General features: G+C 41.6%; 1 protein-coding gene across 1 annotated transcript; it reads right to left on the bottom strand.

The window, feature by feature from the left end:
* Nucleotides 1-213: 213 nt before the first annotated feature.
* On the bottom strand, nt 214-17,988 carry LOC141960436 (glycerol-3-phosphate acyltransferase 3-like). The gene is made up of 12 exons (XM_074905932.1): nt 17,833-17,988; nt 10,654-10,726; nt 8,862-9,132; nt 7,634-7,708; nt 6,837-6,926; nt 5,857-5,950; nt 5,455-5,570; nt 4,063-4,118; nt 3,625-3,710; nt 2,746-2,874; nt 1,503-1,582; nt 214-1,065 (listed from the first exon to the last, which is right to left on the bottom strand). The coding sequence occupies exons 1-12, from the start codon at nt 17,986-17,988 to the stop codon at nt 951-953; spliced, it is 1,341 nt and encodes a 446-aa protein (XP_074762033.1). The 3' UTR covers nt 214-950.
* Between the last annotated feature and the right edge of the window lie 339 nt (nt 17,989-18,327).

The following is an 18,327-nucleotide window of genomic DNA, read 5'->3' on the forward strand; positions in this document are numbered from 1 at the left end:
TCATCAGTGACATTCAGATCATTAAAGAAGCCGTATTCTTCCACATCGGAGCTACGTAACAGCAGAGCAAATATTTTACCCGAAGAAATACTGTGACAGAAATACTTCTCTCTACTAGAGCAAATCAGTAGCCTCCACATCAAGTGGCCACACAAGCAGGTGGCTATCCAGAAATAACTACAACAGAGGATAACAGACATCACGTCCCAGGTTTTCTTTAATAACACATACAAACAGACACAGAAAGGGATACAGCAAAAATCAGAATACACAATATCATTTAAAAATATATTTTTCTACCATGTTGTTTTTGTGACTAATTTATCCCAGCACCACAAACCCAGGCATAGGCGATGCGCTGCCCTGGACAATGTTCTGCTGCTGCCAGTGGGACCTTGGAAAACTTTCTACCATCCTCGGTCCCGTGACACGGAGGGGAAAGTCAGCGACTGCTTCTGGCCTCCAACACTTCCTCTCCAGCTTGCAATTTGGAAAACATTTTGGTGAACTGCTTCATGTCTTCTGCCATCAGCAGATCCATCTCTACAGCAACACAATGACTGCAGCTCACAGGAAAACTAGTCCAAGTCATTGATAGAGGCTGGGAGTACAGAGGTGATTTATTCAGAGTTAAGAAGTTGCCCTTTAAGTCTTCAGGTAACTCAAAGATTTGAAGAAAAAAACCACAGTGTTTCAATGAACCTAAGTAACTTGACTGCAAATTCTTCTCACTCAACATTGGACAGAATTTTACTAGTCCATTGTAAATTTTCTTATTTATAAAATGATATCCTTATGTAATACAAAATACTATCTCTTTGTGGTCTCCCTGCTGTGTCATATGCAAAATACCTTACAGGGACAGAAGGGAAATACGTCAGTTTTCATATAAAAAATAGCCCATTTTCTGGTGGTGAAGTCACAGAGAAATGAGATAAAATAAATAACATTTAATAAACATTTCCATTGCCCACAGATCTGTTTTCTATTACTATCTGGCAATATTTTTTCTGTTGCTCTTCCTTGAAAGACTCTTTGACCTTCTTCCTTTTCAGTCCCCCATCCCTGAAAAATACAGAAAAGAAACAGCCTTGATTCATGCTCAAAGCAGAAAAATGTTATAACATTTAGACTCTGTAGTCAAAACAGTGTTCACTCTAAATGCTGGCTTTTGCAGTACGATGCTAAATTATCTGTACTGCCAAGACTTCCACACAACAGAAACAATGCCCTTCCTTTAATCCAGCATTTAACAGGCAAAGAATTTATTTTCACCAGATCCACCCATCAGCTACATTTCTCTGGTTTTATACTGTATTTATTCTAGTGGCACTGTTCAAAGGATAAAGTAGTATTTTCCGACTCAGAGTCAGTAAGGGTGATGGACTACAGCGCAAGCAAAGCAAATCTGGAAGAACTTTTAAAAGATTCCAGGCTAACGTTTCAGAAGACAGAACACCTAAATATGCTTTAAACCCAACTTCAGAGGTGTTGCTTCTTACCAAGGAAGCACAGACATTCCTCCCTGAGCAGCAATGACAGCCTTGACTCTGTTGGCAAAGTGAACAGCATCTTCTTCTTCCTGAGATTAAAATAAGAAAAAAATTATTTGCTTTGCAGCTTACATGTTTTCTCCATGCCTCACTTAAAGAGATCCTTTTTGTCAGACAGCTGGTACCTGGGGATGAGTCTCTGGAGCCAAGGCCCCAGCGCCAGGCCCCGAGGGAATGGCCTCAAGCTGCCCAGGGCAGGGTCAGGCTGGCTCTGAGGAAGGATTTCTGTGCAGAAGGGGCTGTTGGGCGTTGGAATGGGCTGCCCAGGGCAGGGGGGAGTCCCCGGGATCCCTGGGGGGGTTGAAGAGTCGGGCTGAGCCAGCACTGAGGGATCTGGGGGAGTTGGGAACGGTCAGGGGGAGGGTCAGGGTTGGGCTGGAGGAGCTCCAAGGGCTTTCCCAACCCGGATGGTTCTGTTCTATGATTCTGTGATTCACAGGAGCCTGTTTGCATGAACTGCCAGGGACTGAAGGTACAGCAGCTTCCCTGCCAAGACTGGGGCTGAGCAGAGACCAGGGTGGGCAGTACCAAACGGGGCAGTGCTGCAGCCAAGGCCTTGACCGCTCCCACAGCCTCAGGTTGGTACCCAGGGGCTCTGGGCTGAGAGGCCACACCATGTCATGGGGTGATGCTGCTGGGCAAAGGATTAGCTGGATATTATTCTGCAGAAGGATTAGCTGGATATTATTCTGCAGGGCTGAGAAACAAGGAGGCAGGAAGAAGCTATGCAGGTGGAGGTAGAGGGGGGACACAAAACGCAAAAGCACCTCAGTATGGAGTGAAGAGAAGGTCTCAATCTATAGATCACTCCCAGAGTAATAAAAGGGAGGTCTGTGCCAGGCTGAGAGGCAGGACACCTGCGGCATAAAAGCACATTTTAACACCTCTTCTAGTCTCTGGGTGCAGAGGAAAGCAAGGCAGCTGCACATAAGTAAAGAAGCTGTTGAGACGCAATAGGGAGCATGGAGCAGAAATGTCTGACACTCTGCAGGAGTAGTTTTACTGGAAGATAACTAACCCACATAAATCCGTGCCCACTCAATTTTAAGACTACAGTGTTGTGTTCTGGCTTTTGTCCATTCAGTTTTCAAAGATTCACAAACATAATGCCAACATACCATGCAGAGCAGTGCAGGCTTCCTCCCAGACAACGTTTTAAGAGCATTTTCAAAACATATGAAAGCTTAAGTACCTCTTTGACCATTGGTGGCAGGTACCACACGTTACAGACAATAGCCCAGCTGGTCATCAAATTAAAAATGTAGGTCATCATGGAATGTTTTGTGCTGTTCCAGAACGCGTCTGCAAAGCGGGGATCATACTGGAAGACAAGAGGAATAAGCAAAATGGTGTGTGTGATCTACCTTAAAGCACATAAGCTGCTCTTTTTTGGCCACAAAGTCACAGTTCTTAAGTCAGCGGCAAATCTAATCACACCTCCTAAAAGCAGCAGAATGTTCAGAGTAAAGCTCCACATTACAACGTTTGTTACAAGTTTATAAGAGTTAACTTTTACAAACAACCCCAGACTGTGACAGAGGCATTGAAATGCATCTTGACTCTAACCAGATAGATCTGCTCAAACTGTAAAGATCCATCACCTACAGATATGCTGACTACAGTGGTTTCCTTGAAATCGCTCACACCAGATTTAACTATTTCTGCAACATTATAGTTCCAGAAAAAGGAACTAACATATCTAGAGCCAGAGTGACTTGGGTAAAGCTCCTCAGGAAAGCCCTGGAAGCACCAAGAAGAGTGCCTTTATCCCCAGAGCACGCGAGAGCCAGGAGCCCTAGGGCAGAAAGAGTGGGCAGAGTTGAACATGCAGCACAGCACCTGCCAACTGTGCTTTTCAGGTGGCCCCTAATCAGCTGTAAAGACAATCAGTGAAAGATTTCCCATACTGCACTGAACTGCAAGACATGGTGCACCATGAAAATGTCCATTTTCTCAGGGCTTATTTGCACAGAACAAGCCCCTTTTTAACGTTTACCCATGAACAGCTTCTCTAGCACGAGAAGCTTCTGCAAATAATCCTTCCCCATTTGGAAAACTACAGATACATTACCTTGATTGCTACCGGGTGGATGGTCCCTCCTACCTCAAAGCTTCCCTTCTTAAACATCATTACTGATGTGTTGTTTATGCAGGTACCTGGCCAGAATTAAAACAGATGAAGAGTTTGATCCACTCTAAGAAAAGTATCAGCAAATTAATCCTAAACCGTCTTAAGGAGACTTAAGTTGTTAGAGTAGAAAGTAAGCTTTAGTTCTGAAGGATAATTCCCGAGCCTGTTTGCTCCTCCATTAATGCTATACACTTAAGCAAACAGACTGTCATAAAACTGTTATACAATATTAGAATCTGACTTTTAATATCTCACCAGAACTAATTAATTCTACAGGGCTAAAACCAAACACCTCACTTGTAAAGACTGGGTCTAATAAACCGCCCTCGGTGGCAAGAAGAAAAGAAGAGCAGTAAAATCAATACGGTGGTTTCCTACCTTCCGGGAAAATTAAAATGGGTAATTTGGCCTTATCTGCAATGTGTTCTCTAATTCTGTGTAGAGAAAATAACATTTCAGTGTATGCTTCATTCTCATAGAAGACTCATATTTGTATTTGGCCAAGAATCTAAACATCTTTTACCTCTTACACAGGACAAGAAAAGCCCTTTGCCAGAGAGTAGCCTCAGCTGGGATGTACGCTAGTTTCAGGCCTTTATCTTGGAGGTTATGTCTTGCTCGTTGCAAAAGTAGGTTTTCTACAAAACTGTATACAATTTCACCATTTTAACCCAATTAACACAAAGCCAGAGAATGGTGGTACTTGAAGCGTTTAAAATTGCTTCCCATTTATCTTCAACAGGTTCCAGCTATGAACACGGTCAGACTTCTCTTCTGACCCAAGTATATTCCATATTTCAAATTTTCATGCCTTCTAGGTTCATAACATCAGTTTTATATGTATCTAATGTTTCTCCATCTCTTAAGAGACAGGCCACTATTTTTAAGTGATGCAGCAAATGTAGTAAAACAAATGTATTTACCACTAAGCAGATTACTGACACAAAATCTGTTTTCTGAGACACCTGCCTTTTCCTATGACTCAAGAGCATGCAGTTCCTCTCCAGTCTGCATTAAAGAAAACTAAACCATCAGATATCAAAAAAAAAAAAGATGCAGCATGGGGGGACCTTCTCAATTTTTCTAGTGACAAACATCTAGACACAGCTTAATTTAGCTGCGTTGCACACTATTTCATGAAGGCTTAGGTTGACTAAGAACAGTCTCTGTGAGCACCTGAGAATATCAGCACTTCAGTGCAACATGCTGTCTCTGCAAGGAATCAATACTGCAGGCCTGGGGAGCAATATTTCATTAAGCAAACATATGACACTTCTCCAGGATGCTCTTCCAGCAGCTAGGTGGTACCTTGGTAATTATTAACTTTTAAAAAATTATTTGCTAGGATCAGCCTCCCTTTATCCTGTACTCACAGCAGATAAAACCAGCTCTGATGCTTGGAGCTGATGAAAGACCAGGGCAAGGCACGACCTGGGGAGTACATGTGCTGACAGAACTCCGATTTCTGCCCTGACAGCTCCAGTCGTCAGCCTGGAAACCGAATGAACAGGCTCTTCCTTGCTTGTGGCAGGTGGGACAGCTGGGGCAATGTGGGAATGCCCAGGGGTTCCAGGGCGTTATCAAAGGCTGGGTAGAGGATTGCTACACCCTGCGCCTTCCCCGAGACAGAGCCGTTCCAGGCCTCGCGCTGGTGACAACCTACAGCTGCCCACCAGAGAGAGATGCAGGCTGAGAACAGCCTCAGCTCACGCTTGGGCCTCACAGTTAGTAGACTGATGGGACAATTAAGCAAACACCTCACTACCTTACTTTTTCCTCACCAGATGACGGTCTTTCATTTCTGAGCGATCAAACAAAACATGCCGAGAGGTTTGCATGCAAGATTTTTGAATAAGCCCCAGAAACCCTCCGTGTGCCTGGCCAACCTGCAAGCCCAAAAGAAACTGGTTATTATGCAAACACACACAGACTTAAGTGATACAATTCTGAACACAGATGCATGTTTCTAAGCTTGGTGACAAATGATAACCAATCCTTTTGGTCAAGAGTGCGCACACACCTGCCTGCGTATCTTATTATTCTGCAGTCCTGAACGCCAGTTTGAATGCTATCAGATCCCACGCTTTCTACCAGTAGGTTTATCCTCTTACCCAACACTACATCTACAGGCATTTCAACATTACCCATATTTACCGACTCTCTTTTTCATACCAGGGAATAGCATCCGTCGGTGGCCAGGATTAGAACGTCTAGCGGAGACGTGTGGTTGGCTACACAGATGCCTCCTTCCTGGGGTCTGTTTTCCCTGCAGTGACAACCACAGAATTACTTACTTAAAGTTGATTCTCTGGAGCGCAGGCCTCATCAGGTGACCCACCCAGTGAGCACACATCCACAGCTGAGACTATCAATGACAAAAGCATTTAAGGCACACGGCTCAGCAACAGATCAACAGAAAGTAAAACACAAAACGTTTAAAAATACTAATGTTACTATCATATACATTAAGACTTCTGGCAGTGCATTACAGAAGACAGTTCATCTTTCCTCATACTTTCAAGAGTCCCTTCACATTCCAGTAGTTTTGGCATTTCACCAAACCCAGTTTCCTTTTAGCTGAGGATACAAGACTTCAGCTGCATACATTACCACTCAGAGGTACATACCAAAGGCTACTCAGACACTAAAACTCTAAAAGCAAAGACACTAGAGCATGATTTTGCTTGTTTCCTAAAGCACAAACAAAAAAATACCTCAGAAGCCTCCATCATGTAAATCTCCACCGCTAAGCAAGCAAGATATGACAAAAAACTTACCGAGATACCATCCATAACTTCAGGAAAGGTAGTGCAGAATTAGTTACCAAACTGGCTAACAGAACAGTCAAATGTTTTATGGCGAGTGATTATAACATGTTCACCACAAACATGGAGAAAAATATCTGAGTGCACATTTAATCAAGAGCACAGCACTACTCCACCTTCACATACCCTGCCGACACCCAAGAGACAACGCAGCAGGGCACGCAAACATCCTGACAGGGTCTGGATGATCCAAGCTGCTCTTGGATCAAACTGCACCATGACAGTATCTGTGCAGCCACGAAGTAAGAACCCTGCTCTGAAACTTGAGACCTTGAGCCCTGCAAGAAACGAATACCAAAGCGACGGGAGCAGGGCAGCACCGCTCACCTGTTGTGGAAACGGATGAGACTGCTCACGCATCGGACACCCAACCTGGCACATATCATCTGGACCTGGTTGCTCAGCCAGCATTTCACCCTAAAAGAAATGAAGCCATACATGCATTGCCAGTTATAGGTAGTCACTCGTAGAACAATGTAATATAAACTCTCCAAATTATTCCCAATAGCTGTTATTACAGAGATCAAATTAAGAAGATTCAGTTGCACTAACAGTACCATACAGGAGGAGTTTACTGAGTATCAAAGGTATTCTCAGGGCATTCTTCTACTCTAATCTATTCTAAACCCACCAGATTCAAAGCAGAGAAGATAACAGTCAGGGTTTTTCTTTATAGATTTTTCTCTGGAAGCAACTGCTATTGACTTATTAACATTAATTAAATATAAAAATATTTAGCTGGTGAATCACGTTTGAGGTTTGCTGCCTTTTTTTTTTTTTTTAACTGACAGGACATAACTATATCACAGTATTAATATGGAATTGCTCAGGACAGATTATTTACTTGCCCTGTTCGGACTCAAGCAGAGCATACTCTTTATTTCCCACTCTAAGACACGCTTCCATCAGTATCTATCTGGCTTACACTGGATGTTCACTTCCAGATGCCATTGCCTCACTCTCTCTCATACTGCTCTGAGTTTACAGTAGAGAAAAAAAAAAAATCCCTCCATGATAGTTCACATTAATCCTCCAGACCCAAGCAGATTTATACTCCACCACACTAATTCAAATCCTTAAAGAAATAAAAAAGAAATTTTAAAAAGCCCTCAGCAAACACCCACCTGCCATTTGGAAACTGTCCTACTATTGTAGTAGCCAAGACCAGCAAGAGGATGCTGAAAACAGCCAAGCAGATACTACAAAGTAAAATAATCTTAATTAAATGCTAAAACTCAAAACTGGAAGAGAAAACAAGAAAAATCTTTTATTTAACGCTTTGATTGGTTTCACAACACTTCCCTCCACCATTAATAGTGTCTAACAAGCAATACAAACCAGTGAAGGACAACAGGATAATACGAGAATGTTTTCACTCCATTTTTTCACTGCCCTGAGTACAAAACCTTGTGCTGCCCAGAGCCTATCCTCCAAAAAGCACCATGCCTCGACATGAAGCTATCACATGGTAAAGAAGCCCTCGTGTTCAAAGAGGATGGCGAGTAGTGGCTAGTGTTCTCTAATGCAGGTGAGATTTCGCAGTGCCAGAAAGGACCCATTATGTCATTTTTACATACTGAAATCTTGGGATAGGTTTTTATTCCCACCCCAAGCAGTAAGATACTATATAATCATGAAAATTAAATGTCATTGGTGACTAAGGGCTGAGCAAAACCAATACTGAAACCATTTCTACATAAACATTGTCTTTTTAAGCTGCATATCTAAGGTCACAAACAGGCATATGTGCTCTGCTATGCGACTGACTGGTCCAAAATCCCCACACACACTGCAACTATGTTTTGGATGTACTTTGGATCAGAGGAATAAGAAGTGTTAAAAGCTCCTGCTCTTTACAAGAAGAGGTATTTGTAACTCTTTGGTCAACATGATAAAAGGCTGGTTTTGCTTAAAAGAGAAGCTAAATAGTCTCAAAATTAAATACCTCCCAAGTGGATGTCTCTCTTTTTGCATCCACAACACCAGCTCTGCTCCAAAGCCCAAGTGTTCAGCACACAGTCTCCCTGTCTCTTACTCAGACAGGTAAAGCCTCATCCTTTCAGTTGAAAGAGTTGTTACTTTACATAACAAAAAGATCTCCTGATCGTTTTTATCAAGTTTTGCTGAATTTTCAAAACAAATTAATTACTAATAAAACATATGGAATATGAGAAATGTACATCTTCGGCATCTTTTTTTTTCTGTCAGGGATATCTGAATTTCAATGGTATCTTGGAAAACAAAGTCATGGCAGGTTCTCCTTTCTGCAGTAGTCAATAGCAGATTTATTTCACATCTCTTTCACAAAAGATATATGGAAAACCCAATCCCAGCAAATTACATCTGGCTCACCGAAAAGGCATCAGGAGACAGTATCGAATCAGGATCCCAGCGACCCACACAAGGCTCAGCTGCCAGCTGACGTGGTGCAAGCTGGCGTTGGTTCTGCTGAGGAGATTCCAGGACACCAGCTCCTCAGAGGAGAACCGCCGGGTGACTTCGTCTTCTGCAACAGCCTCACACCCCTTTTTGGAGAAGTACATAACATCAGCAAGGTTGAAGCATCCTTGGCGCCAGCCAGCAATCTCCTCTTCCATGGAGGTTTTCTCTCTCTGGATGATCCCTGCATGAAGAAATGAGTCTTTCTTCCACAGAGTGGAATGGACAACATGGATTCCAAGGAAAGAGTAAAATACATGTACTTTGTAGAAATAGCTGTCCTACTCATTTAAGTACTGGCATTTAGTTCCTTAAGTTACTTCTCTAATCCTAGATTGTTGAACTAAATTGTTGAAGAAATGAAAAAAGTATTCAGAGCAAATAAAACCTTGAGCACAACACCTCCTTCAATGTCACTGACCGAACAACGTATGTACACATGCCTAGAAGTGTCAACAGCCAAGACTGCAAACCCCTCCTGGTGCCTTGACTCAAATTCAGGCAGCATTTGTACAGTTGGTGTTCCTGGTGCTGTTGATTAGTTTTACTTTTTTTTCCAGCTGTAACAAACACCTTCCTCTGGTATTTTTTTTTTTTCAGACCCTTCTCTCTTCCCTGATCCCTTCCCCTTTAAGTCACTTCACCACCAAGAAACTTCAAAGTGTCTAGAATTTTCCCCCAAGATATACAGAGTGCAACACAGAAGCACTTTGCAGGAAGAATGACAACACATTCACACTCCATTTCTATAAAATCACACCTCATAGGATGGCACCTCAGCAAGTTACTGAGGTCACTCTTAGACCAGATTCTTATCTGGCTGGTGACAGTGACTAAAATTGTATTGATTCGTAACACCAGGTAACACTCGACTCTGTCTGCCTTTTTTGGGGTGGTGTGGGGAGGGGGGCTATTGGATGATATTAAATATGCAATATTCAAAATACATTTAATTTGTCTTAATCAACATACTACCCCCCAATCAGAATAACAAAACTTTCCTCCAGCTGCACTTCAGCCAAATCATCAACCTTCAGGCCTGAAATTCATCAGCTGACAAACCAGTCTACCTGACTAATGACTAAAAATAGCACTACAAATAAAAGGATTATTGTGGGAACTTAACTCAGTCCCCTTCAGTCAAAGAAGAAAGTAAAAAACAGTTGGGAAGAGGAAAAAAAAAAATAAAACACTCGCATTTTATTCCCATGCCTAGAGAAGGATGCAAATTCTAACCGTGATCTGTGGGATGGTATAGCTCCTTCATTGAGAAATCTTGGCTTTTTGCATGTGAGGAGCTACAACAAGTGAGAGAATCCACACAGAGCAACGTCAAGGGCAAAGACTACTCATTCCTCCTAATCTTGTAAAGAGAGCTGATGGAGTTGGAAATACTCATGAAAAGAGGGACAGCTTCCCAAATGCATCAGCAATGTCTTTCTCTACTCACGCTAGGTCTCACAGCTTTTTTTCAGAAGGCTCAGTCATTCACAGGTTATCCTGCTTACAACCTACTTAAGGTCTCTTTTGTGGGTTTGTAACTTCAGCAGGCATTTGCCCATCAAACTCCATTTCAGCCATTGCACTTTTCTTACCTATCAGATGTAATTTATGTTTCTGTTCACTCTTTTCTAGATCAGATGTTAAAAGAGTTGCCATTTTACAAGAGGGATAGTGCTGTGTCCCCTTCGTTCAGAAATCTTACCAGTGGAGATTAAATTTTCAAGCACCAGCGCCTTCTGCTTTTTTACTCCCTCCTCAGTCTGCAGGGTGGCCCACTGTTCCCAAAACAAGAAAAGTAGATGTTGATGGTTTTAATTTCGTCATTTCCAGGCATTCTGTAACCACCTTAGGTGAACTGTCTGAGCCTCTTTCCTTGAAGCCAGGTCTTAGATTTGCATTTTTCAAATTCATCCTGAAGGCTGTCCTGCATGCCTCCTGTCTCCTTTGTTACATAGATCACCTTTCAACATTGTCATGAAAAATCGTTTGGATTAAACTTCTTTTCAGGACACAGAAAATTGCTTTGTTTTTGTTTGGGTTTTTAAAAACAAAGAAACAAGCCCCCAAACCCCCACTGAGCTACCTAAGAGACTCCATGAGGTCCATAGGTCCAAAAACTGTCTTCCCCAGTGAGCTTCAGGCAACAGAATTATGCAAAATACTATCATTGACATTAGAGACATAATGGAAAAGAGAGATCTAAAATGGATTTTAAAGAACAAAAGATATTACATCAGCTTTAGGGCATTCATGCAGTTTTTGTTAAAAGATGACAGGGGAGGGACTATTTCATACACACAGTATTTTGGAAGTTGTAGTTTTGGTAATGAGCTTTCACCCTTCCCTGTCTTTACCTTTTTGAGCTGAACCAAGTTTATGTTGCTCTGCACAGGGAGGAGAAAACTCCTCCATTAGCAAAAGCAAATATACCAACACACCTAATTTCTGAAGTTTTCATGGTTTGGAATGTTTTCATCACACACATATATTGACATATAAATAGTTCTCACAAGGACTAGATCTTCCCATGTTTACATCAAGATATCTGCCCTAACAAAGGACACACGATGCTTGTGTGTAGGCTCTGCTCATTATTAAGGAATCAATGACTCACACAACTTATGTCCTCACCTGCTATTAAGGCTTCCTACATAAAACAGATAAGCATACATCCTTCTGCTTCAGGATAAGCTCTTGCAGAACAGTTTATTTCCCTCGTACTGACACGCGCAGCCATGTAAGTCACCACAAAGCTTGATCTCAAATAGTCTTCACCACATTTACAACGTGGTGCATGTGCCCACAATGGCAACTAGTTCTCTACCTGCTGCACGTTCTCTACCAGCTCCCTTTTTAGCTATGGAAGTTTAAGTCAATAACAAAAAAGGGACACTTCACCACAGCATAATTAGGATATTTTAGTTGACATTTTTTGAGAAGAAGGGGAAAGAGAGAAGAAAGAGAAGAAGGGGAAAGAGAGAAGAAAGAGAAGAAGGGGAAAGAGAGAAGAAAGAGAAGAAGGGGAAAGAGAGAAGAAAGAGAAGAAGGGGAAAGAGAGAAGAAAGAGAAGAAGGGGAAAGAGAGAAGAAAGAGAAGAAGGGGAAAGAGAGAAGAAAGAGAAGAAGGGGAAAGAGAGAAGAAAGAGAAGAAGGGGAAAGAGAGAAGAAAGAGAAGAAGGGGAAAGAGAGAAAGAGGAAGCAGAATGGGTAATGATGTGATATTTTAAACTCCATGAAAACCATCTGTTATAACACCATGAAAAAAAAAATACAGATCTTTGCCTAGTCTGTACTTTCCAGCTATTCCCTAGGAAAGGTAAACTGGTATGTCATCTGTCTCAATCTTCTGCAATACATGGAGAATCATTCAGAAGCGGGGAGCCAGGGGGTGTCATGAAAATGGCAGCCCACACACTGAGAAATGAAAGAACAAATGGCACAGGAACAAGAATGTTGCAAAAGAGAGTAAAGGCAGACATGTTGCAAACTCAACCTCTTTATACCGTACTGCTGGTCTTCACCCCTTCCCCAGTATCCTTTACGATAGTTGTATGGCATAAGGGAGGAAAAAAATAAGAGTCACCTAGCTTGGCACATAAAGGGTTTTGCCTTGCTCGCTGCTTTAATGTCTACCATCCTTATCTTGCCCATCACAGTCCTCCTACGTGAACAGGCACCTGCAAGTTGGCAAGCACTGCCAGAAATGAACTTGCTCATACTGTCTTAAAGGATTAAATCATCCTCCTCAAGGAGGCTGGCTTGTGAATCCCAGGTAGAAAAAGGGCAATCGTCACAAGCTGACTCACAAAAATACGTTAACTCATTAAATGAGCAAGACAATTCAAAACCAAACAAAAACTTGTAAAGTTGACTAGTGAAGTATAAAGTCCTGCCAGGCTATTGCCTAGTGCCTCATGGCACCGCAGGACAAAAGTGGCAGCCTGTAATTAAATAGTCAGCCAAGGCTACGAAGGCAGAAGACAAGGCAGGAAGAGCTTTCAATAGGTGGATGGTGACACAGAGCTTGTCAGCTTGGAAAAGAGCTGGCTGGGACAGCATGTGACAGGGGTCTACAGAGTCTGGGCTGGCACAGAGCAGGTGCATAACGAACAGTTACCCATTTTCCCTTCTAACACAAGAAACAGGGAGCATCATATGCCAATGTTGGGCAGAGTGTACGAGCAAGGGAAAGATAATGTATTTCCACAAAACCCAGTTCAGTTGTGGAGTTCCTTGTCCCTGACATATCATCAGAGACTAACTGAAATGGCAGCAGTTACATGAAAACATGGATGAAAATCATCATGGGACACAAACCACTCCTAACCCTTGAATCAGCATGAGAGGCTGAAGCAACAAGCAGCTGGGAAGGTATTCCTGGCAAAAAGCTCTCAGGCTTTTCATCAAGCAGTTTAGTTGACGCCTGTCAAATCCTAGGCTGGCTGTCTGGGTCAAACTCTGGACTGACCCAGCACAGCAGTTCCCATGTTGTTCTGCATTCTGTGGCATCTCTATGTTCAATTTGTTTTTAAAATATGAAATAAGGCTTTGTGATTGCCTTTGTTTTGCACAGTATTGAGACAGAGCTGTCATGCTGGTCTTTGTTGCAAAACAGTAATGAAAGGATGTTTTAAATACCTTACAAAAACACAGATGTTGCAACTAACACAGAATTTAAGTGTTAAATGAAGCAACTTCATTCCTAAACCTGCTGACCGAATGAGAACTCGGGCGCTGTGCTTTCCTCCCTCCCATTACTGACACGAGGAGGACACAAGGAGTCCAAACCTCCAGTGGGTGATCCCATCTGCAATACTGAAGACTCGAGAGCTTAACTTCAACAGCTTCCTATAGTCACATTCTGAGCAAAATAAGGGTGCCTAATACTTTGTTATATTAATTACTTTCTTCGCAGTGCATGATATGAAAAGCTATACAATATGGAATGTTGATTTTTTTTTTTAAAAATCTCACTTCTTTTGGTTTTTCCTCTCTTTTTCCTTTTAAATACAGCTTGGTGTGTTGTTTGGTACTCCATTTTTCTGTACTGTGTAATAATTTGGGTTTGCCTCTCCATCTACGCTCCCCTATTTTACTACCTCTTCTCCCATGTTCTTGCAAAAGCTTTTTCTAATCACTTATTACACTGTTTTTTCAGTCCTCTTCTTGGCTTTGTTCTCACGCATGACAAAGGCCTTGGAGCAATTACTCCATTTAAAGTCTTCTGAAATAAAGAGAAGACGGTCAGAAGGTTTTTAGTACAGGCTAAAACCACCGTCTAAGATCGAGCACTTATTACCTTTTCATCCAACAGTCCTTTCCAACCTCATTTCCCCTTTCATGTCCCAGAGAAGGACCCAGAACAAATGATCTACATAGCATATTGCATCCCTGAGAGGATGTGCAAGCAGTGACTGTCCACAGTCAGACAGCGAAAAGCACTCACAAACCTCCTGACTGCTCCAGTGAGGGCAGATGAAATAGGTCGAGAAGGGCCCCAAACACCTGTTTGGGATAAAAGCACAAGCATCATTGCTTTGGTTTCTGATGCAGCAGCTAGCTCGGGATATCCACGCATCCAAAGGCACAGCGGTGAGCTTCTTCCGCTACCTCACATGTCTGCAACACCTGCCCACACTCCAGTGGGAGTTTGCAGCCTGTTAGCTACCTCAGCAAACAACTGAGCTGTCAATTCAAAGAATATACACAATTATTAGCTGGCTGGGGTCTTTCTTACACCTATTTCTCAAGAAACAATACTCTAATTCCATACAAAAAGCTCAGATCTCATAAAATTCCAGAAGATTCTTGGCAGAGAGCTACAGCTGTTTAACATGTTTATTTGACTCTCCACAGGACTGTGAGAGCACGGAGCAGATTTTATTCTATCAAATGCATTTTCTTCTGCAGCTGCAACACTAAAGGGCTGGAATAATGTCCCTAGCACAGCTTTGCTAGTATCATCATTTCCTCAAAATCCTGTTACAGACAAGCAAACATAAAGCTTAGAGAAAACATATTATGTCACAAATAAAAGCTTACAAGCCTATATGAAATTATAACCCTGTAGCAAAATTAATCTTTATCATTTCCAGAAATATTTTAAGGATAAATTAATGGTAATAATAGCAATTATGGGCTAACAGTTATACAATTGAGAAATTACTGTCCTGGAGATCTTTTAATATTATATTACCCATATATCCTCAAAAAGAAAAAACAAACCACAAGAAAACCCCCACAAAACTGAAAAACCCACAAGAAAACCCAGTCACTCTCCAAATTTTCAAACCTCGAATCTTGCTTTTGTAAAAAGGTTTTGTTTCTAAAACTCGAGTATCTGCTGGAGAAGCAGCAAAAGGTAGAAATTCTTTCCATACATAGATTATGTCTTGCCCCTTTGTTATGCTTTGCTCACACTGCTAAAACACTTCAGTGAAGTCAGGAAATCAAAACGACTTTTCTCACAGCCCCATTACTCACTGTTTAGTAACAGATCTGCAAGCTTGGGCTTTATCGTAAAACACTAGAGCCCCCAGCAAATTCAGTAAGGGCTATAAGACACGGTTTCTTTGAACACACACCTTCAAAAAGAGTATCTTTTGTCTTTAAAGTCTTTGATTTCAGTCCCTACTCTTATTTTTCTCAAATTGACAAAACGTGGAGGAAACCAAATCACGTTTTCCCTCTGCCTCCCAATTTGCAGAGTCATTTAAAGCTGTAAGAAGTAAATACGAAGTGTTCTCAGGTGAGAAGTTTCCTATCAGTTTTGCCAGCCTGCATAACAGACTAAATCAAATGCATCAGTCATTTTGAGAATCCAGGCAATAGTGCTCAAGGTTGGGTTTTTGGTGAAATATCGAAGAGGTGTTTGGTACTTCCACGAGCAGCTGCAATACAGTCAGCAGTGTGCTAATACATGACTAAGCATCTGCTCTTCGCATTTTCAGCGTAGCTACCCAGTAAGGCATCCCATTTCACCAGTCAGGCCAGCAACAGGAGCCAAGAATGGTCTTTGTGCATGACCCCATTAGCAAGACCTCAGGTAGGCAACATCGCAGCTAGAAACACATTGACACTTCACTTCCAAAGAGCCAAGTGGGCCACAGCACAAGCAAAGGGAACCTAACATTCCCTCCATCCTATCCCCCTCCTATTTCAGGTCAAGTAAATAGTTACACTTTTGGGACGATGAGAAGCATTTGAACAATACTTCCAAGAAAACAGCAGAAATCAATCATGAGATGAAAACACAGGAAAGCCCTTTTTTGCTCACAAGACAGTTAAGGAGCAACTTTCAAGTAAATAACAAAACAAGCCAGCCTGAACTCCAGTACCTGGAGCTGTGCTCTTCCTATTGTTAGCTGCTGTGGCAGTGGGAACTAGACATAAAGGGCTCTACCTGATCGCATAAAACCAAGCAACTTTTCCTTGATAAATTAATCCTCCACATTGTGAACACAGAATTATCATGCTCATAACCTGTTATGCAAACTGTGGAAAGAAAAACATTTAACATGCTTTCCCAGAAAGAAGCACTTTCTTACATTAAGCACCCACTGAGTGGTTCAAACGTCCTTCAAAGCTGGGAAATACACAGGGGAAGAAGCAACAGAAATTATTTTAATGTCTGCCAACTGCAGCAGCAAAGCTGCCCACAAGTCTCCTCAGGTTTCTGTTTGATATGAGAGCACCTGATGACATCAGTTCCACATACAAGTGCCACGAGCCTCTTACTCAGGGCACCAGTAAGAATTTAATTAGCATACCACTGGCTGATTAAAAAAAACCCAACAAAACCACATATAAAAGCTAACATTACACATAGCCACTGCAGGCAATCATTTCCCGTGGTCATCAGTACGAGAAAACACAAGCAACCCCTACAGTTTGCAGTTATGTTCATACAGCTGAAGACAATCCCTGCCCAAGAACTCTTAATCAGAACTGAAATAAAAAATAATAAAGAAAAGGGAGAATTGCAAGACAGAATTGACAAGGTAAGGTGGTCATGATATTAACTGCATCACATTGTTACAGGCATGTTCTACTGCACAAACAGGTAGCTCTAACAGCTTAGTAACAATAATAGTAATAGGTTTTCTGCCACAAGAAGCGTACTAATGAAAAGCAGGTTCATGCCAGAAAGACAAGGTTAATCTACAGGAAAACAGAAATGCTTTGCTGTTTAATATGATGGATTTACAGCACCTGCTCTTGGCCACTGATGGATATGATAAGTCAGACTTGAAAAATTAAATGGAGTTCTGGTTTATTAAAAGCCCCAGAAAAACTTTTACTGACATCAGCAGAATCAAGATCTTAACCATGACCTGTTCATCTCTAGAAAAATCAGTGTTTGAGAAGGTCAGATGGATTCCTCAGGTACAGCAGAACTTGTGACTGCTGGGTCGCCCACGTTTGTAAGTGGGAGCAGCAAAGACACAGTCAGTACTCTTACCTAGGACAGCACTCATTAAAATAACCCAAATAAAACCACCAAACTTACGTACATCTAAAATACACATTCCTGTTACTTGCCAACTCCCATAAACTAACTCATCTTTTTATTCATATTTGTCTTGTCACGAGTATAGCATGAAGTATTCTAACCAGCTGGAACTAGAAACAATATAACATGAAATCTCTACCTAAACCCAAGAAAACCTCAAACTTGTACCAGATTATAACCCAGCACATAGCTAAACATCATTAAATATATCATTCAAAAAAACCACCACGTAAGTTCACAACACACCCAAGTTAATGGAATTTTTCTTGCTGACTTTTATGGCATCTTTATCAAATGGACACATTTTAATTTTTTTATTAAACATGTCCTGTAGCAAACACATACCTTTTAAACCCACTTCTCAACTTACCTCTAACATTTTTATTAGAATTTTCACATAGCAGTGAGAAATCCCCAGTGACACTCTAAACACTGAAGGCAACAAAATTAACACCACAAACAAAATCAAGCCAATAAACAAAATCTTGCCCTCTGTAAGGCCATAGCCTTCTTTGCTTTCTTCCATGCTTGCTCCTTCAAAATGCCAACTTGCTGCCTTTCTGAGAATATATTCTCATCTGTAGTGGAGAATCCAGCAAGCTTCAAGAGACAGAGGCAAATAAAAATTACACATTCTAAAAGCCAAAGCTATCTCTAGGAGAAGGCTGCTCCCCTCTGAAGCCTGACATCACAGCTGTTCTCAATGATAATGTATTTTCTACCCCTTGTCCCGCCCTAACTCCACCCACTTTCTTTTAATTGATAAGCATTTACTCACCAGATATAATACAGGGGAGAAGAAAGAAAAACCATGATGTTGTATGTTAGGTAATACGATACTGCCAATAAGGAAACTTGTCAGAGT

Source organism: Athene noctua, chromosome 4, assembly GCF_965140245.1.
Source record: "Athene noctua chromosome 4, bAthNoc1.hap1.1, whole genome shotgun sequence".
NCBI classification, from domain to species: domain Eukaryota; kingdom Metazoa; phylum Chordata; class Aves; order Strigiformes; family Strigidae; genus Athene; species Athene noctua.